Raw genomic sequence first — 11,459 nt, 5'->3', positions numbered from 1 at the left:
CTATCTATCTATCTATCCATCCATCCATCCATCCATCCATCCATCCATCCATCCATCCATCCATCCATCCATCCATCCATCCATCCATCCGCAGGTTTTGTTTTATTTTGAATATTTTGTATTTCTTCTTTGTTAAAATGTATTCTCACTTTTCAGTAATAGGGTTGATATCACCGTATCTCACCACATTAACCTTTAAGCAAAAATTGGTGCTTAGACGCTCAAAGAAGATTTCAGAAAACTGCAGTCTTGAAACGGGTCGTGAAAGGAAAACTGGAAACCAACCAATGTATGGAACCTAATCGATCCTGATTTGGTTGGACGAAGTCAGTCAAGCTGCACTCTTTTTGTGAAGACACGAGGAAATGCACATGTGTCTGCTCATGCGAGGACCTGCTGTGGTAAACAGGTGTCAGTCTGTTCAAACCGGTGTTTGTTTCAGGAGGGTTGAGGTGGGCCACCTGGTTGCCAGGGGAACCAAGTTTGGTCTTGCTCATGTTACCAGGTTCTCCTGGTCTCTTTCTCAGTGCGTCCTCGCTGGGGACCATATCTCTTTTGGAGACTTTGGATTCTCTTTTAAGGACCGGCTGAAGATAGTTCACTTTTTTGCTGAGAACTTGCTGAAGTTTGAGACATTGGCGTTCATCACAATGGAACATTTAGTACCAAGGCTACTTTTTCTGTCTGTGCTGCTTCTAGCAGCGGTTCCCTTTGCACACTCACAGTCAGGTAGGAATCGTTTGATGGTGTGTGTTTATTTTTTTTACTGTAAGAACAACTTTTGTCCTGCACATTTTACACCAACCTTGTTGGTTTAGACTTTCTGAACCACCTTTATTTAACTATATGCATCCTTTATGTTTTTACTGACTGTCCTACACTTTTGTAAATGTTTCTCACAAACTCAGTGAGATAAATTTGCAGGCCCCCCAACCCCCTTTTGTATTTCATACCTTAATTATTGAAAATGTTAAAATTCCTGAATCGTATAATGATTTTGACTGATGGCACAGTTTTATTCTCCAGATTGTTCCCAGGCTGAGTCATGTGATCTGTGTGTTGGAGACTCCATGCTTAACCTGACAGGCTGCGTCTGGAGGCTTTGTCCAACTGGTAAGTATACACACACACACACGCGCACACACACATGCATATACACACACACATCTGACCTCTGATAGTAATTCAATCATCACAGCTGCTGTAACACAAGCTCTGGCCGTTTGAACCAGAAGGCTGAATTATTTAGCATCCCACGAACGCACGGTGACACACGTTGAAAAGCTGCTGCTGTTTTCTCTCAGGTAACGACACAGGCCTCTGTGTCACTGATCAGGGGGATTCTGCTGACAATGGCATGAACTGCAGCTGGACCAGAGTTTCTGAACTGTGCACAGGTACTTAATAAAAACACAAATCCATTAAGTATATTTACAACGCTTCTCTAACTCTATCACATGTTTTGTTACAGCTGTGGAGAGTGCTGCTGCCGGTGGAGACTCAGGTAAATTGAGTCAGCTGTGTCTCAGCTGCCACTTCCTGCCCCTCTCCCTTCTGTCTTACGTCAAACACAATTCTTCTTTACACCCGGTCGTGTTGATGCGATGGCAACGGAAACACTGTGAACTTTGTTCTCGTACAGGTGGTGACAGCAGCTCCGACTCAGCCTCTGAGTTCTCCCAGGCCAAGTTTGACATGTCCAGCTTCATAGGTGGGATCGTACTGGTTCTGTGCCTGCAGGGTGGCGGCTTTCTCGCCATGCGCTTCCTCAAATCCAAAGAGCAGAGCAACTATGACCCCATGTGAGTATGAGCATGTAGGTGTAAGAGGCACCAGCTGAAGTGAGGCACCAGCACCCCCTGGTGGCAAGAATACTTTACAGTATGCACTGTGCCTTTGTAAAATCAAGCATGTCCCTGGACTTTGTTTTAACATTTTACAATGTAATGTGCACTTTTCTTAGAATTTCATGTGTTAGACCAACATGCAGCATGTTTGAGAAGTGGAAGGAAAAGGCAGAAAATGTCAGTCAATAAAATGCATCATAGAGATCAAGGGACACAATAGATATATTAGGGATAAAGGTGTGAAGAAATGTTTGGGAGGATTAGAATACCAGAAGTTTTGAACATCTCAGTGCTATGGCCTGTGCTATCCACAATCAAATAAAGGCAGGAATACAACAGCAAACATGACTGTGGCACGAATCCACCAGGCACAGTCAGCATCCGAAGCTCATAATCTGTCCATGGGAACATTTTTATTTTCACACCTTACAGCAGTGGTTCTCCTGGAAAAGTGGAAATAAATTGTTAAAAGAAAGCCATCATAAGTCATGTGTAAAATTTGCCATAATTAGAGAAGAGTAGACAGCAGATGTGCAGAGGAAAGGTGTGGTCACAGGAAAATTGGACAACATGCAAAAGGTGGGATTTCTCAGATCAAAGCATATTTGGACATATTCATGCATCTCATTTCTTCCATTTCACAGTTTGGTCAATCCATGACATAAAATTCCAATAATTATACCTTGAAATTTGTGGTTGTAACCAGGCAGAATATGGAAAAGCTCAAGGCTTACAAACGCTTTTGCAAGGCACCGGATATCACTCTTCAGTCTCGCAGACCTTCAATGTGTAACGAGTCTGGTGACAAACTCTTATCAGTCTGCTTACAAATTGTTCTGTCTTTGCACAGAGAGCAGCCACAGTGAGGACAAGATGTTTGAAGGGCAGACAGGATGGAGGACAGCAGCAGCAGCAGCGGCGGCGGCAGCAGCAGAGCGTGACTCATCGAGTAATGACGACAAGATATTTTTGTGTTGTTGTTTTTTTTTTTTGAGCCCCTGTCATTTTTGGTTTGGTGCCCTTTATAAACCCCTGTGGGATGGCCGTGTTTAGATTTCGACTATATTTATGCTTGCATTTACAGTCCATCAGTGGCTTTGACACGTATGCTGTGAATTATGCAGCACAGCTGTGGAGAAGGGGTTACATAATTTTGTGCAGACAGTAGGTCAGAAAAAAAAAAAAAAAAAGCTTCACAGATACTCTTGTTCATAAAAGAGACAGTTTCGTGTGCGACTAAGAAGCATTGCAATAAATATTTTCTTGCTTTACAGTGGAGCTTTAATGTTTGTGAACTGGTTTTTATTTATTTATTTGTTTGTTTAATTTATAATTTACCATCTTGCCACATTACGAGTTAGCACAACTAATTTCAGAAGACAGGACAATCCCAGGCCTTTGCAAACTCCTTTGAATCGAGAAACTAATTGGAAATAAAGTTAGGCTTTCAACAGTGACTTAAGGTTTGTCATTCTTGTTAAAACTTAACAATCATCAAATCCATCATTTTATGTAGAATTGTGTTACGTTGTTAATTTTACTATTCTTGTTTTCGTAACGGTGACTCAGTCTTCCTGTTTCCAATGCAAAACAATAAAACACCAAACCCTGATACTATCACCGCCATGCTGAGATGCTGTTCTTTTTTATTTTTTTTAAAACAAACATCACTCTCAATCTGATCTTTTTCACCTCACATCCCTCTTACATTACCATTTAAACTCGCTTACTTCTATTTAATTCCTGTCAAGAAACCATCTTTGTACTCACTATCTATTTTTCAATGTATTTTTTTAAGAGTTGTGGGGGGAAAAAAACAGTAAAACTTCATACTTCCCATTGACCGTTCTTATCACTTGGTGATGTTCTCACATGCTAATGCCGGTTCTGGGGACAAATACATGACTCGTCTTTCTGTGTTTTCCTTCTTTTTGCTTCAATCGACTCAGAATAATCACCTCTCAGTCCTTTGTAAGGATGCAGACAGCAGGTAAATTTTATAGATCTGTAACTTCATGATGATATGATAAAGGGATGTCATCAGTGGTTTTGCCAGCCTTAAATAACAATCACGGTGTCCCTGTGTAAGTCAGGGTGAGTATGTAGCGTGGTGGAGGCCTGCAGGGGAGGAGCATTGAGGCCAGTGTGCCAAGGCTTTACAGGCTTGAATAAACCCACACAAAAAGGTTTTCCCAGCTGAGCAGACGATGGCTCCTTTCCAAGACTGTTGACAAAGAACAGGACTGAACACAAGCCTTTCTCACTCCGAATCTGCCCCCCCCCACCCCTACACACAAACACTTTTCTACTTTGTGAAAGGGAAGTCCAACAAACACCAATAGTTAATGTACAACCGATCAGTCTTTCCTCCTTTCGTAAAAACATGAGGAATCACTCGTACGAGCAGGTGTGTACGTGTGTGCTAACTCACTATTTGCTTAATAGGTGTGGAAAACTGCAGGGAGACGAGTTAAATCCCACCTCCACCCTACCATTTGGCAAAACATCCGCGCGCGCGTGTGTTTGTGAATGCATGCATGTGCGCGCGTGTGTGCGTGTGTCAGGGCACCTGGCAAAACACCCGGCCAAAGAACAACTTACAGAAAAACAGATCCAAAACAAGTCACCCAAAATTTCAAAAAAAACATTAAAACAAACATAATTATCACAAGTAAAGTCACAAAGAAAGCAAAACAAACGGCAAAAAAAAAACAAAAAAAAAAAAAAAAAAAAAAAAATTGAAACTAAATCTCCATCAGTTCCTGTTTACATACAAACTAGCATTAGCAATGTATCACAGCTGGCTACCACAGGAAAGTAGCAGTGATGGGGTTGTTTACGATCCATTTTGTAGTTTTTGACATCTAGAGAATGTTTAAGCAGATAACTATTGTGATGGCATAAATAAGTAATTTTAATACTAGTGTTAGAAAAAAAAACTGCCTCAAAAAATCAGTGAAAAACCACTTATAGTAAATGTATCTCTATTCATGGGTTGAAACATTACACCATCCAAAGGTTTGTAAGGCTGTGAAAGCTGAAGCTGCTGTGTTACACTGTTGAACAGGAAGAACATTATGCAAAACTTTATTAAGCAGAAGATAATATCTGTAGTTGCATCCAGCTTCATCTTCCTGTTTTCTATTTGTGACCTGTGCTGTTGTTGATTAGACCGTAAACGTATTAGAAGCATATCGGAACAGGATCACAAGGGCAACATAAATAACAACCATACCCAAAATACACCTACTGGCAAAAACAATGTACACAAAGTCAAGTACAAGTGAAAAATAGTCAGACTTGGAGTACCCCTGAAATTTATCCAACTACCTTGAATAACCACTTTATGCATGTTCACGATGAAACCCATCAAATTCCTTTAATTGGTGGCAAGTACTTTGATTATGCATAGAGATCACATGCCTACTAGTGTGTTTACTCCAAAGGGCACTCCAGGGATGTATTGCGCAAGACTCCTGTGGTTTTTAGCACCTAGATGTTGGCAAATCCTGAATCATATTTGCTTCGGGATAGGAAACATTATCCCTTATGAAAGAGGCCATAATCCGCCAGGGAATGTTGTTTCCATGAAATCGTGTACATGGTCTGAAACAATGCTTTTGTGGGTCATATGTGTCACACCCAGATGGAGTAAGCGTGCCCATTTCTCCAGCCTCTAACACGTTAAAACATTTACCGGGAGTTGAGGAGCAGGCAACATTATGCAGAGTCTTACGCTCTTCATCTGTCAGTGGTCTATGTAATAATATTCTTTCACATAGGTTGGCCAATCCAAAAATGTCTTACTTGTGACTACATGTGAATAATTAAAAATATATTGGGATGAAAGATCTTCATTAACAGTATTCTCCACTATCATCGGTACTTTTGTAATGAGTTAACTGTCTCATTTCCTTCTTCATTTTTAATGACTAATTTTGGGCTTTGAGAAGCTTGATGTGCTGCTATACATCGTCTATAAGTACCTCTAAGTGGTCATATATCTAGTAAACATTTAATTGGGGAGTAGGTCAGGATGCTGTAAGTCAGATAAACTTTAAGCGTTTATCTTGCTGAGGTGAAGTAATTTTCATTAGTGCAAACAGAGTGTCTGCATTGTTTAGCATGTACCTGAATCTTTCAGGTACAGATTTTTATTTTTATTTTTGGAAGTTGGTATTTGAGGATTCTTGGTTGGAAATGCAACAAGAATATAACCTAAAGCTGCAGTTTCAGATTTAAAAAAACTGGAGGTCCCCAAACAACTCTGAACTCAACGTAAGGACAGAGAGCATCCCAATGCATATTGAACATAGGGAAAGTTGGAGGCATTAGATTTTGTTAGCAGATTTAAATGTCTTTAGTACTGTAAACCCCGATTTGTAAACATGTTCCTTTGTTGTTCAAATTTATAAAGCACTCACTCACTCACTCACGCACACACGCACACACACACTGTGTCCCTGCTTGTGTGCGTGGCCCTGTTTCGTGTTTGTTCTCACGCTGAGCTCCAAGCAGAGGGCTGCCCCTGTGCGGATTGATCCCGAGGGCGTGTTCACTGCGTTTGTTCAGCACACAAACAGACAGACGCAGAGCGCACTCTGGAAAACTTTTCCCTGCACTTCTCCCAAATGGAACAGGTGGAAGCTGTCAGATAAGGTAAAACATATTTCCACCGTATTTTATGCGTATGAATGTGCTTATTTATTTTTACTTTTATTTTTTAAAGAAGTTGGTGAGGAAAGAAATTAAATGTGAGAACGAGGCGACAGGTGTCTCCACTCACGTCGTTTTTATGAGGATGAAAATCCTGCTGGAGCTATCTTTTTTTTTTTTTTTTTTTTTTTTTTTTTTTATAATGAAACAGTAAAGATGACAATACGCTTAATAATGTATTTCTTATATACTGTTTAAAAAACATTTAAGCAATTTGAAGGGAGATACTAGACGAGAATAATCAAAAGAGCACAGGCTGTTGAGCATAATGGAAATAGTGGGTGTTGGCGGAAACTTTATTTTTGTTTCCTATTTGTTTCCCAGACAAACAGTTTGCGCTTGCGCAAATTAAACACAGGTAACACACCCACCAAAAACACCCACGCACATTTAAGATTAAGCGTTTTGGACAAGATAAGTTGCTAAACGTTTCAGCATAAGTTAACTCGAGGGCAAAACTACATGAGCTCTGCTGATGCAATGTCTTCTAAATTTATGTTGTAAAGTGTTTCTGACCAGTAGATAAAATATACTGTAAAGTGTGATGGGGAGGGGATGAAAGCCATTGCAGGTTGGAGACACAGCATGTCCACTCGCCCACTGATGCCCATAAATCACATGAAGGGGAAACGACTTCAAAGACTTGTATTTTGATGTGGCATGAGGGTTTGAGTTGCAAGTTTTTTCAGTAAATATGAAGTGGTTAGATATGTTATTTCACTCAGTTTCAATATTGTTGTTGAATGCTATTCATGGTCTTTTGCATAAATGAGGATAATCCAGCTTTTGTGAGCTGCCACAGAGAGAAACCTGGGTTAGTATTGGCGACAATTTCCTCCCGGATCACTTTCCTTTACAAATGGCAGTCTGGTTTTTAACAGAGCATTGTTCGGTAGCACCAGGATGAAGATCCTTGTGTGTTTATTCAACTGCCAACTGTATGCAGCTCCTATTTCCAGTGAAAGAGATGCACAGGCATTTTTGTCAGACTATATAAAACACATATATGTTTGTAAAAATATTGGTGTAGATCATTTTTGAGGTTTTTCATTTCACCCTGGATGTGCGATGGGAGCATACGATGGTGATTAATCTGTACAACCGGTTGTTGTTCTCCTCCTCCTATTAAAGGCTATTAAAGAGAACAACACACCACCTTGATGTGGGACGACCCCTCTGTGTTAACCCAGAGTTTACAGAACGGTCATCTGAACTTGGGCATCTTTCGCTTGGACACAAATCTGTTTGATTTCTTGAACAAGCCCTATGAAGCCCAAACAGGACACGATGCCATTCCTAACAGGTAGCGCTTATTTGCTTAAAGATAACATCATCTCTTTCCCAGGATGGCTGGGCAGCGGGTTGACTCAACTCTCGACCTGAGCCACCTGACGGAGGAGGAGCAGTCCTCCATCCTGCAGGTCCTACAGCGAGACTTGGAGTTACGTCATCTCGATGAAGGTCGAGTAAGGTCAGTTGGAGGTGATTATTTTCCAAGGGGTCACATTTGGTGCATTAACTGAAAGCAAATCTGCAAGTTTATAAGGATTGTTCTCCAAAGGATTAATGGCTCTGGTAGTGGACGGGGGAACTGTTTCTCCATAATCTCTAAGTATTGGACAAAGCTCTTGTTATTAATAAAGGTCACAAACCCTTTAGTCTGTTTGTTCAATGTTTTTGGGTGTAGACATGAACACACATGTCTAAAACGTAAAGATTATTTAGTTGTGGATTAAATATATATATTATATTCATATTTTTAAACTTTGTAAATTTTAAATCTCAAAATGTATTGCATAAAATCTTTTTTTTCTTCAAAATCAAATATTAATTGTGCTTGTTTTCAACAGCCTAGGTCAAATATGTAATTGGGAAGTTTATTTTTAGTCCTAATGTTTAATTTTTCTATTAATGAATGAAATGAAATGAAATATTTGAATCCCCTCTGCTATTATCCCATTCCCACGTAAAATATCAACATTTTCTACAGACAGATGTGATATTTTACTGACGGACCTTTTTTTTTTTTTTTTTTTTTTTTTTTTTTATCTTGGAAAAAAAATTAACTGTTAACTGAGGTCAAAGTGTCAACAGTAACATTTCTCCTTAGCTGTCACTGACTTGCGTGCAAGCGTTAACAGTGAACAGGTTAACGTAGCCTGATATCAGTTCCGCAGGTTTCAGTTTCATCAGTTTCTGGATCTCTGTCGATGGTGCAGGAATCTGGAGCAGACAGAAAAAAATCTGTCTCGTCTGCGCCTCCTTTCTGGAGAATGGTTCAGTGAGGAGTACAGTAAACGCCATTGCAGATGGACTTCGGGCTCTGACCTCATTCGGGCCTCCATACGCCACAGAAAGACAAAGAGCAGAGGTGAGTTCTCGCCACTTAAGTGAGAGGGGCTGTTCTTTTGTGCCGCTGCAGGGCTATTTATCTCGGTGAATGTTCTCTGGTTGTGATGGCAACAGATGTGAACTTGAATAAGCTGTTCATCGGAGAGAAGCAGGAAACGCCGGTGAACGGCGTCCTTCCTGAGGCAGGAGGAAGACAGCAGGACAAAACAGAAGAGGGAAGTGGAAGGTCAGTCAGAGTGACCCCCCAAATTAAAAGCTCTGCTCGCAGTAAATATTATCGGAACAATTTCTGATTTCCAGTTTCTGATTTCTAACTTCGCTTTCAGAAGTGAGGAAAATCTGAAACCCGACTTACTGAGACCTGATACACCAGCAGAGCATGTGTGTGTTTGGATTTTTTTTTTTTAAATCCTCTACTATAAATTATTTATGAGCTACCCATTTTAATATTAAATTAAATGCCAAATTTCTTCCAATTACAGGTTTTGAATCATGCGAACAGTTCTCCATGCAAAGGTATGAAAAGAAATGTCAAAAATCCTTTGTTCATCACTGGATGCTTCTGAGTAACAATGTTCACACATTGCTTTGCTCACAGAGTGCGAAACAAGAAGTAATGGCCACTCAGAAGAACCTGAGGTGATCACACTGCCCGCCTACACTCACACAGTACTATGACTAACCGCTTCGGTAAACAGTGTCCATCTAGCCCGTTTTCTAACTCCCATCCACTGACACTGAGTCAACATTTGACATTGCGTGAAACACTAAGTCAGACATGTTCCCTTCCAAAACTTTTCAATTGTTTGGAGGATGATATTTGTACAGTGACAATATAAAGTGTTTGGGCTTCAGTATATTCTCCGGAAAAGGTTTCAGCAAAACAGTCGTACCACGAGTAGTTTTTATATGTGTAAACATTTCTGCTCCGCCTAAGTTTACCTATACACAGTTGGCCGCTTAAAAAACCCCCCAAAAAACTCATACAAATTTTATTTGGCTACATTAAGTTAGTGAGTGAGAATGAAAATGTGTAATACTGAAATTATTGCAGCTACAAAAAAATTCAATCTTTGCCTCATTTGACAAAAAGGACATAGTTTCACATATCATTGCCGAAGCAATAAACAAATTCCACATATTTATGTTCGCAATGGCACTTATTTACTCCCAACCAACCAGTTTGCATGTAAAATGTTTGTTTTAGGGGCTTCATGATCCCTAATGATCAATGCAGCAGCATTGATCATTAGGGATCATGAAGCCATGATCCCTAATGGTTTTATGGCCATTAGGGATCATGGCTAGATGAAGGCTTGTTCATCTAGCCAAACCGATGAACAAGCCTTTATGTTCATCGGTTTGGCTAGAAGGTTCTATATCGACAAATGTATAACAAAACTTGCAGGCAAAAATAGTTACGTTTCAATAGAAACACCCTTTTTTTTCCTGAAAAACATCCTTCCATGAACATCCTTCATGTTTTTTTTTTGAAGGGAAGATAAATATGGACCCTCATCCAGTCTAGTTTGTCACAGTTCCTGTTGTTTCAGAGTTATATTATTATATAACTGTGCAAATTTGCTCATATCCTTTTCCTGACTTATCAACAGACCAAGAGAACACACACTAGCTCTACTGTGATGGCATATACTCTGTTTTTCCATTGTTGAAGAGAGGGTAAAAAGAAATTCAGGAATTAACTCATGGATCAAATTGTAAAAAGTAAATTATGATGCTTTTTTTTTTTTTTAAATCCCCATTAAATGTGGAGGGTGCCATTAAAGTCCCACAATTCAACTCTTTTCAAGTCAGGGTATGAATTTCTTTGTAATTAATGTTTAAACTCAATTTCAGGCACCATGTTCAGAAAGTCATGGCATCATCTGAACAGTTTGACTGAAATTGTGTACCCGTTCATGGAATCACATGTGCATCTTGAAGAAATATGTCACCTTTGCACAAGAACTAAACCCTCCTGTGAATGTTTCCATTTAGGAAGACTTCATTGCGGGTCTCAACGGGGACTCAGACTCTCCTAACGGCAGCCTGACAGAGCCAGATCCAGCTTTTGTGAAAACCAGCAGCTCCAACGGTAGCCTTCAATCAAGCTACACGGTACACACACGCACGCACACTCACTGAACACACACATTTGATCAGCTGACGATCAAGGGGACGCAAAGATGACTCAGCTCAGGACAGTGACGCAGGAGCTGGTCTCTGTGTGTTTGTTGCAGCTCGGTGGAAGCATGATGAGTCTGTTCAGCTCGGGGGATTTCGGAGCGGTGGAGGTGAGGGGCCGTATCCAGTACTCACTGATTTACGACAATCACAGGGAGGAGCTCCAGGTGAAAGTGTATCGCTGTGAGGACATTGCTTCAGCACGCAAGAACCGCTCCGACCCGTAAGCAATTGTGTTTTCATGTGACTAGCTTCAGAGCGGTAGTGTCAAGCTCCGAATCAATATGCAAGTGTGTGTGTGTGGGTGTGTGTGTGTGTGTGTGTGTGTGTGTGTGTGTGTGTGTGTGTGTGTGTGTGTGT

The 11,459-nt window shown here is 40.4% G+C and overlaps 2 protein-coding genes and 1 long non-coding RNA gene across 3 annotated transcripts in view; 2 read left to right on the top strand and 1 right to left on the bottom strand.

The window, feature by feature from the left end:
• The first annotated feature begins 85 nt into the window (after nucleotides 1–85).
• cd164l2 (CD164 sialomucin-like 2) lies at nucleotides 86–3,304 on the top strand. Its single transcript, XM_016669256.1, has 6 exons — nucleotides 86–729; nucleotides 1,027–1,113; nucleotides 1,305–1,397; nucleotides 1,472–1,504; nucleotides 1,643–1,802; nucleotides 2,698–3,304. Exons 1-6 carry the CDS (start codon nucleotides 366–368, stop codon nucleotides 2,711–2,713), a joined length of 753 nt encoding a protein of 250 aa, XP_016524742.1. The 5' UTR covers nucleotides 86–365; the 3' UTR covers nucleotides 2,714–3,304.
• A 3,021-nt stretch (nucleotides 3,305–6,325) lies between these two features.
• Nucleotides 6,326–11,459, top strand: part of sytl1 (synaptotagmin-like 1) — a 10,303-nt gene continuing 5,169 nt past the window's right edge. Inside the window, exons 1-9 of the mRNA XM_007547595.2 lie at nucleotides 6,326–6,506; nucleotides 7,909–8,034; nucleotides 8,783–8,934; nucleotides 9,030–9,141; nucleotides 9,242–9,296; nucleotides 9,398–9,431; nucleotides 9,514–9,554; nucleotides 10,914–11,033; nucleotides 11,156–11,322. Coding sequence (XP_007547657.1) covers nucleotides 7,910–8,034; nucleotides 8,783–8,934; nucleotides 9,030–9,141; nucleotides 9,242–9,296; nucleotides 9,398–9,431; nucleotides 9,514–9,554; nucleotides 10,914–11,033; nucleotides 11,156–11,322 — 806 coding nt within the window. The 5' untranslated portion in view covers nucleotides 6,326–6,506; nucleotide 7,909. The remainder of the gene's footprint in view (nucleotides 6,507–7,908; nucleotides 8,035–8,782; nucleotides 8,935–9,029; nucleotides 9,142–9,241; nucleotides 9,297–9,397; nucleotides 9,432–9,513; nucleotides 9,555–10,913; nucleotides 11,034–11,155; nucleotides 11,323–11,459) is intronic.
• Nucleotides 10,270–11,459, bottom strand: part of LOC107835768 (uncharacterized) — an 8,244-nt gene continuing 7,054 nt past the window's right edge. Inside the window, exon 3 of the long non-coding RNA XR_001661589.1 lies at nucleotides 10,270–10,364. This is a non-coding gene — a long non-coding RNA (uncharacterized LOC107835768). The remainder of the gene's footprint in view (nucleotides 10,365–11,459) is intronic.

Source organism: Poecilia formosa, unplaced genomic scaffold (assembly GCF_000485575.1).
Source record: "Poecilia formosa unplaced genomic scaffold, Poecilia_formosa-5.1.2 Scaffold21, whole genome shotgun sequence".
NCBI lineage: Eukaryota > Metazoa > Chordata > Actinopteri > Cyprinodontiformes > Poeciliidae > Poecilia > Poecilia formosa.
Note: the sequence above shows the minus strand (reverse complement) of the source record. Positions and strands in the feature narration are given on the sequence as shown.